Source organism: Ictalurus punctatus, chromosome 2 (assembly GCF_001660625.3).
Source record: "Ictalurus punctatus breed USDA103 chromosome 2, Coco_2.0, whole genome shotgun sequence".
Lineage (NCBI taxonomy): Eukaryota > Metazoa > Chordata > Actinopteri > Siluriformes > Ictaluridae > Ictalurus > Ictalurus punctatus.
Genome location: NC_030417.2, coordinates 25,932,026 through 25,947,146, shown reverse-complemented (window position 1 = coordinate 25,947,146; position 15,121 = coordinate 25,932,026). Strand labels below are relative to the sequence as shown.

The 15,121-nt window shown below is 37.7% G+C and overlaps 1 protein-coding gene and 1 long non-coding RNA gene across 9 annotated transcripts in view; one reads left to right on the top strand and one right to left on the bottom strand.

Moving 5' to 3' along the window:
- Nucleotides 1–15,121, top strand: part of LOC108279429 (paralemmin-1) — a 44,253-nt gene that overhangs the window by 22,793 nt on the left and 6,339 nt on the right. For 4 of the 6 annotated variants that reach the window (XM_017493658.3, XM_017493675.3, XM_017493667.2 and 1 more), the window contains exons 4-7: nucleotides 267–379; nucleotides 3,486–3,615; nucleotides 4,229–4,256; nucleotides 5,501–6,986. In XM_017493658.3, the coding sequence (XP_017349147.1) occupies nucleotides 267–379; nucleotides 3,486–3,615; nucleotides 4,229–4,256; nucleotides 5,501–6,450 (1,221 nt within the window). In that variant the 3' untranslated portion in view covers nucleotides 6,451–6,986. Of the gene's footprint in view, nucleotides 1–266; nucleotides 380–3,485; nucleotides 3,616–4,228; nucleotides 4,257–5,500; nucleotides 6,987–15,121 lie in introns of those variants that run through there. The other 2 variants (XM_017493684.2, XM_047150127.2) reach the window with 2 other exon arrangements.
- On the bottom strand, nucleotides 2,109–11,592 carry LOC108279440 (uncharacterized). 3 transcript variants are annotated; one of them, XR_001815505.3, is made up of 4 exons: nucleotides 11,507–11,592; nucleotides 11,365–11,411; nucleotides 10,237–10,344; nucleotides 2,109–2,445 (listed from the first exon to the last, which is right to left on the bottom strand). It is a non-coding gene; the product is annotated as an uncharacterized LOC108279440 (long non-coding RNA). The 3 variants fall into 3 exon arrangements; XR_001815503.3 differs by lacking the exon at nucleotides 10,237–10,344; XR_001815504.3 differs by lacking the exon at nucleotides 2,109–2,445 and having other exon boundaries at nucleotides 8,686–10,344.

Genomic DNA, 15,121 nt, shown 5'->3' with positions numbered 1-15,121 from the left:
ATTACTGATTAAATTAATTTTGGAACACTGGAACTAGAGCAAAAGTTCCTGAGGAGTTAACTGATAAAACCACAAGTCTGAGAGCAGGCAGTTTTGCTTTGTAATGTGCCATTTCTGTTTGCATAATTACAGCCAGATGGTGTTAGGCTAGAGACTCCCAGACATCAGAGTGGCCCATAAACAGCGTTATGTACAGAGTTTGTAGACTGATTTAATGAAATTAGCATCATGGTGTGCAGTGGACATGTGTTCTGTCTTTCTGATAGAGGAAGTCTCTGAGAGAGCAGTGGCTGATGGAAGTGACCCCCAGTAGTGCTGCGGATCCGAAACTGCAGTCTGTGATTCCCACTCCTCAGACAACAGAGCAGAGTGCAGAAGAGTAAGACCGAGATTAATAAGAAAGTCGAAGCGTACAGTCAACTCCAGAATTATTGGCACCCTTTATGAAAATGAGCAAAAAATATCAGAATGCAATAATAATTCATACTTGAATATATGCAGCCACTGAATAGGTTCATTTTAACACAGTACTTTTTCATATAAAAGTTTTTCTACATAGTTCTGTGCTCAAGATTAATTTCACAAGTAATATTTGGTATGGCTTCCCCTAGAGAGAATAACAGCATTTAACCATGTAACCCTTCCCCTAATGTCTAAACTTGTACCTTCCTCAGTACAGTACATCCTGATATTCCTAGGAAGGTACACATTGACTGCCCTCTTCAGACCAAAGGTTTTTAATGGGGTTCAAAATCTGGAGATTAAGATGACTGCTGAAAAATGGGAATTTTTTGTTCCTGAAGACATTCGTGTTGATTTGCATGTATGGGGTTATTATCCTGCCGAAATCTCTATTAATGTCCAAGTCTTAATCATCTGGCAGAGGCAGCCAAGTTTTAGGATAAAATATACATTACATATCCATGAACATATTTTGCATAATAAGGAGTCTACATAAAATGAAAAGCACATAATACCCAGTGTAAAATGTACTTTTTTACAGTGGGTTTGTATGCAGGCCCCTTTTATTATCAAACAAACTAATGGTGTTCATGACCATGAATATTTTATTTTGGTCTTATGACCACAAAACAGGATTCCGTATGCAACTGGAGATGTAGGTTTCAGCTGAAATCACTGGATACACAGACTTTCCAAAATTCTCATCACGATAGCAAACTACAGAGCACATCACTTGAAACATTATAATATCCCCATTCACAATTATTGGACATCTGAGAAGCCTTCCCTGTGCTTATACATCACTGAATTGCAAATACAGCCATAAATAACACATACTTTCACTAGATCATCTTGCTGCAAGTATATTCTAGTGGTGTTGCTGAGCCTGTTTGCACTGTGTTTTGTTATTCCGACTTTGAATCCGTTTGGTTATTGATTCTGTCCTTATCCCGACTGCTCTGTTTGCTGATCACCTGACTTGTGCCCGTCTGTTTGTCCGTACAACTCATCTGTGTTGCAGTAAACCCTGTACTTGCTTATATGTATCTGCCAGAGTGACACTTGGTTAGGATTGCAACTAACAATTATTTTCATAATCGATTACTTATATATAAATAATACTTATAATATATTATAACTATTTATTCTTTTTTAATGGACGAAAAAAAAGCACTGATAATTAAATTAGAGACCAAAATGAATAATAAAATCTTAATTTCACTGCACCATACAATTTGTTATTCAGTGCCTTTATGCATATTGCATGCGCAATTTCATGCACGTGTCGCATTACATGTGTTTGATGTCATGTGCCATCGTCTAGAGGTGCTTCTGAGTACTCACATTGATGCGTCCTCATTTCCTCGCTCCGCTGTCCTCCAGCCCGTCACCCGGAAATCGATCGACGTCAACCAGCTTGAATGACATATCGATGCTCAAATTGCACCACAAAGAGGAGAGGAACGAGTAGTGAGGAAGCTTCCATAGAAGCGAGGATACACAGGTGTATCACAAGTGTTTCTTGTCGAAAAACCTGACGCACGTATAATTTCCCCTCCTCCTTTACATCTGCCACAAACTCAAACAAAAAGTCCTTTGATGTGATGCAATTTTGTATGAAATATAATTAAATAATAATGTGCTTACAATGAGTATTGTAATTAATTGATCCTTGCATCTTTGGATATGCAAAGCTGGGATGAGAAATGTATATTTTATTAATTCATTGTTGAGTAACCCAGACATTTCACATACCATCAGTGCATTTTGTTGTTTTTTTTTTAAAATGTTTTTATTAACCAAGCTCAAACATCATAACAGGCAGATCTCTGAAGCACAGTGAGTTCATCCAGCTGAGCACAGTCATCATTAACTGACGTCGCTTTGACAGGACGCTTGAGAAAGTTAGGATTGACTTGCTTTGGTTCCTCTCTCCTCACATCTCATCCATGCATCCTTCTCTCACATCCTAAGGGGGTGGAGCTAAGATGCAAGGAAAGGAAATGAGGATGCACAAATAAGAAATGAGAAGCACCCTAGGAAGCAGCTTATACTTCCGGTTGCTTTTGTGTTTCATTTGAGATGATATTAGATCAGTGGTGGGCAATCTTATCCGGAAAGCACCGGTATGGGTGCAGGTTTTCATTCCAACCAAGCAGGAGGCACACTTTATTCCACCTGTTTAATCAGTTGATCTTGGCTTTCAATAGATTCAGTTGTGGCTTCTGCTTGGTTGGAATGAAAACCTGCATCCACACCGGCCCTTTCCGGATAAGATTGCCCACACCTGTTCTAGATTATACTCTTTTAAATTAATAAACTTGACGGTAGAGTATATAGTGTAAGTGTATAATACATCATTTGGGACACAACTTTGGTCTGTACTCAGAAGTAACGCAATGAGTAAACATGCCCCAGCCCGTGTGCAGACCAGTATTTCGATAATGAGATTTGTTGACAACAATTTTCATAATTGATTTTATGGATTAGTTGTTACAGTTCTTCACTTGGTAAAGTTTCAAGTGATACATTTTGTTGACCTCTCAGGAAGGGCTTCTTCAATGCAACTGCTTGATACAAATAGTTGATATTAAAATTTGACAACCACAAGTATCAACTAAACTGGTCTTCACTGTCATCACCATCTTCCTCTCTGAATGTTCATGTGCGCCTTTTCAGACATTTGAAACTTTTTTTAATGACCCTATTTGGGCATCATGGAGAGTATATATTATATTATATTATATTATATTATATTACATTATATAAATAAAAAAATGCCATTAACAGTCATCTGTCTCTTTTGTGTTGAAAGGACTTTGGCTTTCTTTGAAGTTTGACAGATGGATATTTTTTCCCCACAATATTTTTAGAGATCCATAAGGGGTGTCAATTTTACCATGTTTTGAGAGAAAATACTATTAATTAAAAAGTGTATGAGATGGCTGTATGTATATACTGTAATAAATATCATCCACAATTACCAACATAAGGTTAAAGACATTGTTGTACATTGTTGTCAGAACACAAAGCTCAGAGAGACAAATGAAGAAAGACGTGGAAAAAACCAAGAACATAAATGAAGAATCTACACAAATTGGGAAGAATGAGCTTTCAATCCATTCTGCAGACAAAATAGAGAAGCCAGCACAGGTAGGTGGAAAATCTTAAAGTATCTGCTTAGCAATTACTTTCAGTGCTGTGCAACCAAATGAATGTTACACACCATTGCAGTCATCTCAATGTTAAATGTCTATGGTATGAATCTGTGTTTAATACTTCACTAGCACTTCTTCAGCACATAATGGGAACTACAACCTACCAAATGTATTACTATACTGTTGTAGTGCAAAGAAAAATGTAGTTCAGCATCATTGTCATATTACTTCATGAAGATGCATATTGCATCAGCATCCCTCAAGCACACACTGGTACGTATGGATTACTGCCGAGACATCTGTCGGAATTATAACCACTTCTCACTGAGCATTTTGTGTGTGTGTGTGTGTGTGTGTGTGCGCATGCGCGTGCACACATAGTGCTCAAGTAATTGATAGGACAGGCATATTAATTATAATTATAAAAATATATATATATATATATATATATATATATATATATATATATATATATATATATATATATATATATATATATATATATATATATATATATATATATATATATATATATATATATATATATATATATATATATATATATACATACACACACACACACACCAATGTGTTTTCTCTCTTTGTAGACATATCTGGGAGAGGAGGACGGAAACGGTTAGTAACATACCATTTTAGATTTTCTCTTCTGTTCTACTATTCATCTGTATTTGTACCCCCCCCCCGTGTTTTTTTTAAATACATCACGCACTTTTGTTTTGTTAGTCTGTTGATTAGCTTTTTTCAATAAATATAGCATTTATGTGCTTTAGTCCTTCAAAACTGACAGAAAAGGTAACATAAAGACCACTTTATTATTTGCAATGATGGGGTCCAAATAATAAGTCATCTTAACATTAAGACCTCATGGGTGAATTGCTAGTCATGAAAAAATGTGGAAAAGGTGTAGTTAGTTCAGATGTCTAGCCTTTTACATGGATTCTGATAAAGCACTTCCCCACAATCTACAGAAGGGCTTCGGTGTGTGTGTGTCTGCTGCCACTAATCTTTAAGGACAGTATTACAATAACACGATACTCTTATTCTGACTTCACCAAGTATACTGTGTTTATGCAAAACTGTTAAATAAAAGCACATATGGTGTCCAGTTAAATTTTTATGTTTAATGGAGGCACTGATGATTTTGAATAGAGAAGAATGAAAATGGTTAGAGCATTTGTGTTTAGTGGAGAGTCTGTTTGCTGACTGACCACTAAATTCAAAAGTTCATTTGCTTGCAGTGGAATTGTCAAATATTGTTAAACAGTGGCTGGTGGTGGTTGTTTTCATTCAAAAGTATATTGTTGTGCATTTTGGGAAACTACTATTAAAATAGATTTGTGAGAATAGATAGAAAACTAATTAACCTTCAGAGAACATTTAGTATTATACCATATTTGGTAGTATAATATGACATTGTAATTTTTATAAAATTAAGTATAGTTATAAATCTTATGTAATACATTTTTATTAAAACTTTCATAATCATTTTATTTAGCATCTAATCAGAACTTAGCCACACCAGATTGAAAGTTTTTCCTGACCTGACGTTTTGATCTACACAACAGCCCCCCATCACACCCCCAGCCAGTAGATTCCCAAAGTCAATAAATGTTCAGTATGTGAAAAAAACTATCTGCGAGATTGCCAAGAGTATTCAAAAGTTGTTATTACAGCTAATTTGAAGAAAAAGAATTGGCTTCAATTCAACTTTCTTCACTGCAGAACTTCTTTTTGAATGTTTCATAGTCTGCATTTTGATGACATTACAGAATGGATAATAGTTTGAATAAAACATCAGTCTGCACCCAAATATACAGTGGTACTGCATTTTCAATAAGGATTTCACTCTATCATTGCAGTGCTTGAGGTGTTGGAGGTTGAAATGAAGAGAAACCTGCTTTCAAAAGCAGCACATGAGGATACAGAGGAAAAAAGAAAGGTGAAGACAGAAGAGCAAGAAGTTGATCAATTAGCAGTGGATCTACTGCACCATTCATTACAGCATAATAAGACAGCAGATGAGGCACATGGTTCTTTAGCTGATAGAAAAATAGAGTTAATTATGGCAGAAGACAGTGCTGCAGTGGAGGAGGAAGAATGGGAGATGGTGAATTGTAGTCCAGAAGAAGGCCTGGGCCTGGTGCTGACCTCTGACTTAACACAAGCTCAGATAGACTTGGGCTTCGGTCCTAAAGGTGATGGAACCATTCTGAAAGTGGAGCAAGTCTTCATCATGGATGAAGAGGATGTAGGGATTGGTGCATCTGAGGTGTTGAGCCTTGTTGTGGCTGAGAAGAAGTCCGATCTTGAAGACACATCCTGTGAATCTCTGTCAGAAAGAACCCAAGTGGAAAGACCTCCTGGGGGTGCATTACAGACTCTTTATGAAAAGGGGGCACATGCAGGTACGTCTGCCCCTTTGCAGGAGCTGAGTAATGTGTCGGATATAAATTCTCCAGTATATTCAGTAGAATATGAACGGAATCTGCCACACCTTCCAGCACATGTTGTAGAAGAAATTCTTGGAGATAATACAGAATACAAAGGGGACCAAAGTATATCTGCAGACAGGATTGTAAAAGTGGAATTGAAGGAGGCATTGGGTCCTGAAGATGAAGTGTTTCAGAACATCTCATTAGATAAAAAAAGAGAGAAATCTTCATCCTTGTTGCAAAGGGAAATGGTTGCACAAAGCACTGAGCAAGAGTCAGAAATACAAATACTGATGCCTCCAAGTGTGGCTCCAAATAGAGCAGAAACAGTCACCCCAACAAAAAGAAAGACTTGCCACTGTTGCACTGTCATGTAAGCAAGCACTCAGACAGCTCGTGTTTTCTCTTTCATTCTCTTTTATTAGGTTCGCTGTCTTAGAGTTTCAATTTAATTTTTCACTCTGAATTTTAGTATGTGAGCACAGTTTGCTTCCATCTGCATTAGTAGGTTTAAGGTTTTGGGTGACATAACAGAAATATCTGAGTAGCCAAGATATGTGTGCCTTAACAGTTATCGTTGTTGCCCCCTGCTGGACAGACTTCCGTATTGAAAGATGATCTTTAGTATGCCAAAGCACATTTATTCCTAGTCCTAAAACAATGTGTATTAGTAAACAAATATTATGCAGTGTGACATGGGAGAGAGAATATGTGCAAAGTTGCCTTGATTAATATTGCTTGAATGATAAACTCTGAAAATAGTAAATTAGTGTTTAATATGGTTAATTGTCACATTTACAGTGCTTAATCCTAAATTATCTAGATTGTTACAATTTATTTTGTCTGTACTGTATCATGCAACGTCATTTTGAGCACTACATGTAAGACTAATATAAGCTCCGTTTTTATTGTCTCACCAGTGGATTTTTTTTTTTAGATGTCATTTTTATTGATAAATCACTGAAAGCATAAGTAAAATGAACGCAAGACGCATAGTGGACCAAAGAATTTAACTGTGGTAGCTCAGTGGTTAAGACCTTAGAGTAGTAATCGGCAAGTCACGAGTTCAAATCCCAATACTGCCACTGCTGGGCCCTTGAGCAAGGCCCTTAACTCTCAACTGCTTAGTTGTATAAATGAGATAAATGTAAGTTGCTGGGTAAAGGTGTCTGCCAAATGCCTTAAATGTACACGCAGGCTAAATATATCCAATCTGATATGTACAGCCACCATTAAGAGAATCCTACATTGCAATGGCCTGAAAGGCTGTTGTGCAAGGAAGAAGCCTGTACACCAAGGCATATAAAGGCTGGATTCAAGTTTGCAGTCGATCAACCTTTTGGAGGAGTGTTCTCTGGTCAGATGAATTGTCTGGCCATAATGATCAGCATGATGTATGGCAGAAAAAGGTGAAGTTTTTAATCAGAATACCATCCCAACTGTGAAGCATGGTGGTGACAGAGTCATGTTGTAGGTATTTTGCTGTTAAAGACAGTGGCCCACTTATATATTCATAGCATCATAAAGAAGGAGGATTATCTAGAAATACTGAAGTTTCAACTTAATACCTCAACCCTAAACTTAGAATCTGGTCGCATCTGGGTCTTCCAACAAGACTGTGATCCTAAGAATACCTCCAAAGTTGTAAGAAAATGGCTTAAAACAACATAGTGAAAGTGGTGGCATGGCCATTACAAAGCCCTGACCTAAATCCAATAGAAAATGTATGGACTGATCTGAAAAAGCTTACCTGAGCTGACTGAGTTACACCAGTTTTGTCAGGGTGGGAAACCTAACACATGACATGGGGCAGCTCTCTGCCAATCTGGTTTATGTATGGCACCAAGTGTGGTTGGTACAGTTTCAGCATTGCCAGATAAATCAACGATATTAAAGCTGCCCTATGTACCAGGGTTATTCTTAGGGCCTGAACCAAAGAAGCTTTGGAGAGAAGAGTGCAGGTTTCAAAATCTATAAACCAACACAGCCAAATGGACAAGCCTTGCAGCTCACCAAGTTCGGTCAACAAATTAGCCCTGTGAGCCGCTACCTCTGTCTCATGGTGGAGGTTCAGTAACATTCTCACAAAAGGGGTCCACTTGGCAGCAGTGCCCTATCCAAAATAGTCACCATGAATGCCACCCTTACTGGCCTATGTGAGAACACATCAACCAACTGGACATGAGGGTTGCTATTTAGCCTTCAAATTCTTCTTTCCAGTTCCAAGACTATAATGTGGTGGTTCGTTTGGACAGTGTTTTGACAGATACATCAGGTACCACAACAGCATGAGATTTGGTGACTCACAAAAGCTCCTCAGCTGGGTATATCCACAGTAAAGCTCACTTAGAACAATTCGTCAGGACAGCACTGTGGTACAGCAGAAACGCTGTTGAGGCAACACGTATGCCAGGGAGAGTGGTGTATGTATGCACCCAGAAGTGGTGTCCCAGGTATAAAAATTTTTTAAAAAAGTCAGGCAAGGCAGGGGTAGACCTTGCTGATGACAAATTGACTCACTTTTTCCTCCCTGCCAGATCCAGGCTGTCCAGTGGAACAGAATGTACTGGCCAATGACTGAGCTCACCATGTGCTGTATATTTAATTCTCTACCACTCATTATCTCCATGTTGCACAAAAGTCAGCAATTAGGCCACAGAGCCCCACTTGTCACCCAGAATCTATTGTCCTAAGTGAAAGGAGAGATTAGGCCCCCTCGGCAAGGCTATCTGTACCTGTGGGTTTGGCCCATTCTAATGAAGTGCAGGTTGAGGACAACGACTCAGCAGTCCAGGAAACACTCTTGAATGCAAGAATCCCTGGTATGCTTTCAGGTCAATACCATTTTGTAAATGTTGGATACCATGCACTGCCTGGTTCCTACAGTACTGGCCTTCTTGTATGAGATTGCTAGATGGTGCAAAGTCACTCTAAATGTACCAAAGGAATATGCAGCACAGTGGAGGATTTTTTTTTTGGTCCTTTCACATCTAGAATAGAATGGAAGCTGTTGTCCTTGTTTTCTGAACAAAAAATACATTGAGTAGAACACCTTGTTCTGAATGGCGGGGTCTACCCTTTTGATCACACTACTGTCCTAGAGGGACCGCCGAACTTCTTGTGTTAGGTCTGCCTTTTCGGGGGGGTCAGAAATTGAGGTGGGGTCAGCACGTGGACAGGGACACCAAGTTTAGAGTGAGATGCAGCCAATTAAGTACTTCATGGTCTGTCTAAACGTCAGAGGCAGCTGCACTAAATTGAATTTGGTACTTGACTATGCCATTTAATTTCTTCTAACAGCTCTTGCACTTGGCCCATGCACATTGCCAGCTCCTCTGCATTTCAATGTAGTAAGGGCACTCATTCTCTGCTTTCTGTGGGGCTGAGCAGCCAAACCCTACTTTGGCTGCTCTTTTTCCTTTGATTGCACCATAGTGGAGTTTTCTTTTCATAGTGGGCCTTGCAGTCATGCATGTTGCCCTTTTCTTTCCAGTGCACTCCTGTAGCATCAGATTAAGTAATTGTAAACAACTACTAAAGTTAAAATATAATAACTTGTAATGTTTGCAGCACCACACTGTTGCACACCAAAACAAATAGGCTACAAATCTGCTCTAAGTCAGTGGTGGAAATTTTTCCATAACTAATTTGAGTGCTTCTTAGTGTCTTGAATACACTTCTACTTCATCAGCAAGACAATAATGGGAAAGAACAAACTTCACATAGTGGTGGCCTGTTGTAGGTTACACACATGAGGTCAGAAGTAGATGACAGAGTAAAGTTTGGCTTGGAACTCCACACTCCATTAGAAACTGTCTTGGTGGTCAAGAACATTAAAAAAAAAAGTAGAACTAACTTTACAGTTATAGATGTAAGCCTACATTATGTTACTTGATCCATTCATGATGATCGCTGTAGCATTTTTAAATTAAGTCTATAATTTGTGACTTTATGCAGTTTGTTATTGCTGATTCCTCTTATATGCATTTAAATATTCTCTCTCTACTCTGATTTATTCTTATTTGGCTGCTGTTATGGATGGTTTTAACAAGGGTTAAGTGTTAGTAGCTTTAAGACTATGAACAGCAGTAAACACTCTGATAAGCCAGGCAGATACTGATTTATGATCATATCTGTCCTAGTATACATGTAGTTAAACCTACATCTTGACCAAGTTTCCAACATTTAGGCTCAGTCAGGTTATCAGCAGTGATGTAAATGAGTATGATAATGATTTCAGTGTTCTTCAGTAGTCTTCTCAGTCACTGGTTCTGAAACAATAGAACACATTTGCGACGTGCTAGAACGGGAGATTCACAGCATGAAAGTGCACCTGAAAAATCTGCATGAATTGTGTGATGCAATCATTTCAACATGGAGCAAAATCTCAAAGGAAAGTTTCCAACATCATGTGAAAATCCATGCCATGAAGGATTGAGGCTGTTTAGAGAGCAAAGGGAGACACCCAGTATTTAGTGTTCCTAATAAAGTTATCAGTGAGTGTATACTTGAATTGACATTACCTGCAATATGCAGAAATTCATGCAACAAAGTAAATTTTGTTATCATCATCATCATCATCAAGTAAAACAAGTCCAGGACAAATTACATATTATAAAGGTAGACTGGCATTTCCACAAGGACTTGCATTGGCTTATAAGTGAATCTTGCTTCTCCTTATCTGGGCAGAGGCATGGATATATCAAGTTAGCAACAGTTGCTAAGGTGGCATATAGCTTTCTTATGATGGAGATAAAGGGAATGGAATTAGTGAGGTCAAAGATAACGGCCGTGATGCATACAAGGGCAATATAAACCCCAAATGTTTGAGTGATTTAAAAAAAAAAAAAAAAAAAAAAATTAATAATAATAATAATAATAATAAATTGGACATGAGGACAATAAGATGGGACAAATCAGGCATGGATGTCATTGTAGACCACACACATTAATTGAAACCGAGTTCTTATCTGAAGAACAGATTACTAAGCTAAAATTGGGGTATGCAAGTAGGCTTCACTGAAAGAGATGGAAGACTTCACCACGTTACAAGCAAATCAAAATTAGATCAGTAAACTCAGGGGTGACACAGTAGAACCCAGAACAACATAAGAGACAGCCTAAAAATAATCGTACTCTACAAGTAGCTGCTAGGCTGAATAATGATGGAGATAGTGATATCCCCAAAAGGTGAAATCTGATATGAGAAATATGTTAAATCTGAAGATGAAAATGATGGCAAAATGAAAAGGTGATGATTATTCAAAAATCAACATTTATGAGATAGATACCTAAATATCCAAGTGGTTCTCTACAAGGAAATGCAATCCCAGCTAAACTGCAAGATGGAAGGAAACTGGAATCAGTTTTCTTTAAATGAGGTAAGTTTATAAAGTAGATATTATATAATTCCAAGATTCAAATGGCACTCACCAAGAATGCTCTAAGCCTAAAATACGGATCCTGGAACCTTCTGAGGACACAGTGTCAATGAAGAAAGTGGAAGAGATCACAGGAACTTAAATCAGTCTTTTTCAGATAAACCATCCAGGTGAGCCCAATGAATCCTTTGAGTGCCAAAAGGGTGCAATTGCACAAGTGCTCCATTAGGGTGAGCTGTTGCTTTATTAGCTGCATCTAGTCCTAGAGACTCTGAACCTACTACAGGTGTGAGATGGTCCTTCCATTTGAAACAAAGTGGAGTCATGATAATGCCAATTGTTACAACAAAAGATTATACCATTGTTCCAGGTATAGAAACAAGGGAGGAAGCTGTGGTGAAAAAAGAAAGTTGACTCCCAGAAAGGAAACCACAGCACTCATACAAGTTCCTCAGCAAAACACAATAGTGACAGTCTGCTAACCACTCCCAAAGTGGAATCCATGAGCTTCTAACATTTTACACTACGAACATCAATCCTCAGGCAATGCATTCCTGGCTTTTAGTGAAAAATTATATGCACTTCTCAAGACGCAGTACAATCAGATTAAATAATTCACTCCCTGGGAGCTACATAAGTAGTTGTTCTGAAGACCATTAAGTTTCAGACATATGTCATAGATGAAGACATCCTTTTGGGGTCGATATGATAATAACGTCATTTCTAGGGCAAGGTTCAATCCCATCAGTAGCAGTAGAAAGCTCTGCAGAAAGAGCTTGGTTAAGGTTCACATCAAGGTGCGGAAATAATTAACCATTTGTAGAGGTAGAGGTATTCTCTCTCTTGAAGTTAAGACAGGAAAACACATCATGTCCTGTGACTGAAAAACTGGAAAGTGCAAACTCTTCTGTCTTGAAGACTCTCCCATGTCAGGACACATACTGGATTGTTACAAACCTCTGACACTCGAGATTCTTCACCACATCAATGATTACACACTTTTTAAAAAATGTTTTTTTGCAACACTTTAAAAAATCAGTTTATTTGTAGTCTTAGATTATTTACTATTAGCGTATGTACACTGATCAGCCATAACATTAAAACTACTGAAATTAATAACATTCATTATCTAGTCACAGTGGCACCTGTCATGGGGTGGGATATATTAGGCAGGAAGTGAACAGTCAGTTCTCCGAGTTGATGTGTTGGAAGCAGAAAAAATGGGCAAGAGTAATGATCTAAGTGACTTTGACGATGGCCAAATTATGATGGCTAGACGACTAGGGAAGAGCATTTTCAAAACAGCAGGTCTTGTGGGGTGATCCAGGTATGCAGTGGTTAGTACCAACTAAAAGTGGTCCAAGGAAGGACAACCGGAGACCCATTCACATTTTTAATAATAAAATGTTTTTAATATTTTTAAACTTTATTTTGAATTAAATAGGAAATATTCATAATCCAGCCTAAGTGTGCCAAGCCATGTAAATCATATCACACATCTGAGTTTATAATTTTCCAAGCATATTCTTCAGAAAACCTACACTCTTTCATTCATTCTTTGTTGTTTTTCTGCAGAGAAACAGTTCTTCATTATGTTCAAGGAAATTATTTTCTCTGAACATGTTATGTTCATAGAAGAGCAGTGATTTTGTCAACAAAGCAATAAAAAAGAACAATCTTATGTAATCTTGTCGAGCGGTGTGGCTGAGTCATACATGTCACATCTGGAGAGAGAACATTTTCATGTTTGATCAGCCCTTTCTCTTACGCACATCTAACAGTTTAAAATTAGCAGTCCTCCCTCATCAGGCCCTAGAAATTACTCATCTTGCTGCCACCCCCCATTATGGGGTAATGATGTGATGACCCTCATGAGGACATCTAGAAGCCCAGGACAATGATTTTAACATCCCAAAAACTGACTGCATATTTTGAGAGGAGAGGGATTTAGATATACTACAGACATGTTTGATACGTTCGTTTAGCAATTACTTCAAAATGCAAGAAATGAGAGCCTTAAATAGATTAATGTCCAATGACTATTCTCAATTTGTTTTTGCTAAAAAAATATATATATAATAATTAATTGTAATATCCTTCTTTGCTTGAAATCTTCAGCAGGTATATTGCTGGCATGACATAATTATAATAATTATATTTATTGGGATGTGCTTTTCTCAATGATCAGTCTCATTCATCCCATAGGAGCTCAACTGATGAGAGAATTATTGAGTAGGATAAAGTTGTTATTGAACATGAGCGAAAAAAAATCTCTACATACTAGCTTAGCACAGCAATATTCCTGGCCCATGTGAGAAGTTCAGCATTTATTGTGACTTCCTTTATATATATATATATATATATATATATATATATATATATATATATATATATATATATATATATATATATATATATATATATATATATATATCAGCTTATCCTACTAGAAGTTTAAAAAAAAAAAAAAAAAAGTTGCTCCTGGGTTGTGCAAAACGTCTTGCTCTATTTTCTGTTTTTATTACCTTTGCTCGTCTTAATAAGTCAGAACTAATCTCCCTTTAAAAAAAGCTTGACCTGAGTGGAAAAGTAGTTTCCACTGGTTAAAATAATTTGTGGCTTCCCTGTTAGCAACAGAAAGTCTGACTGGAATATTCCTTTAAGTACATAATATTGTCAAGACATGACCTTAGTATTATTAGATTCTATCTGGGCTAAGAATAAATGGGAAAATTGAAGAACATTTTAATACTAAAGTTAATAGTATTGGGGTTAATAACTGCCACCATAAGCTTGCTAAGGTGGACAACTTGTGAATGCTTTCAGGTTGTAAAGTGTTTCCAAGCTACCAGATTCTCCAATATATGGGAACGTAGGACAAATAATGAGATGAACAGCCATTGTCCTACTTGGCCCCCATACAGTGGGTTCCCCCCTGGGCCACTGGGTGAAAGGTAAACAGGGAACCACCTGCTTAGCTTATTCGGCACAACATGTATTCTATTATCAAGGAAGGTGCTGCTAGTGTAAACAGTATAATGTTTGGGCCAACAGGAACATTGCATGTATATGATCGTTGCTCAACAACTAACAAAAAAAACAGGTGATTGCTGAAACTATACTTTGCATACAATCAATAGTTATGAAATATTATCCTTGGTCTCTGGCTACTGTGCTGTGCATGACCCTGTGCACTAAGATTATTCAAAAGCACCTGTCCAACAAATGTGTCCACATAGCGAATGTGAATAGATGGCAGAGCTCAGTTAACAATCATTAAGCCAAATAGCTTTGTCAACAGTCCTCACATGACCTCAGGGTGATGCCCTCATTATCCCCCCCACCCCCTCCTACAGTTCACGTAATGAATACAACTCAACAACATGAATTCCCAATTACCTCTTTGAGAAATCATTCCATCTCTCAAAGGTCAAACCTAAGTGTTTGTTTAGAGCTAAATTACCTTGTTATCCTCTTACATTTCACTCTATGCCAAATGTATTCCAGGCTCTAATGTCTAAATTTTATTTTCGAAGAACATTTTGTATGTTGGTTGTGCACAGTGGTGCAGCTGGTCACGCTGGCGCCTCACAGCTCACAGATTTACTTCAACTACAGTATAAATGGTTGTGAATGTGGCCATATTCTACAAAAAAATGTTCTCATG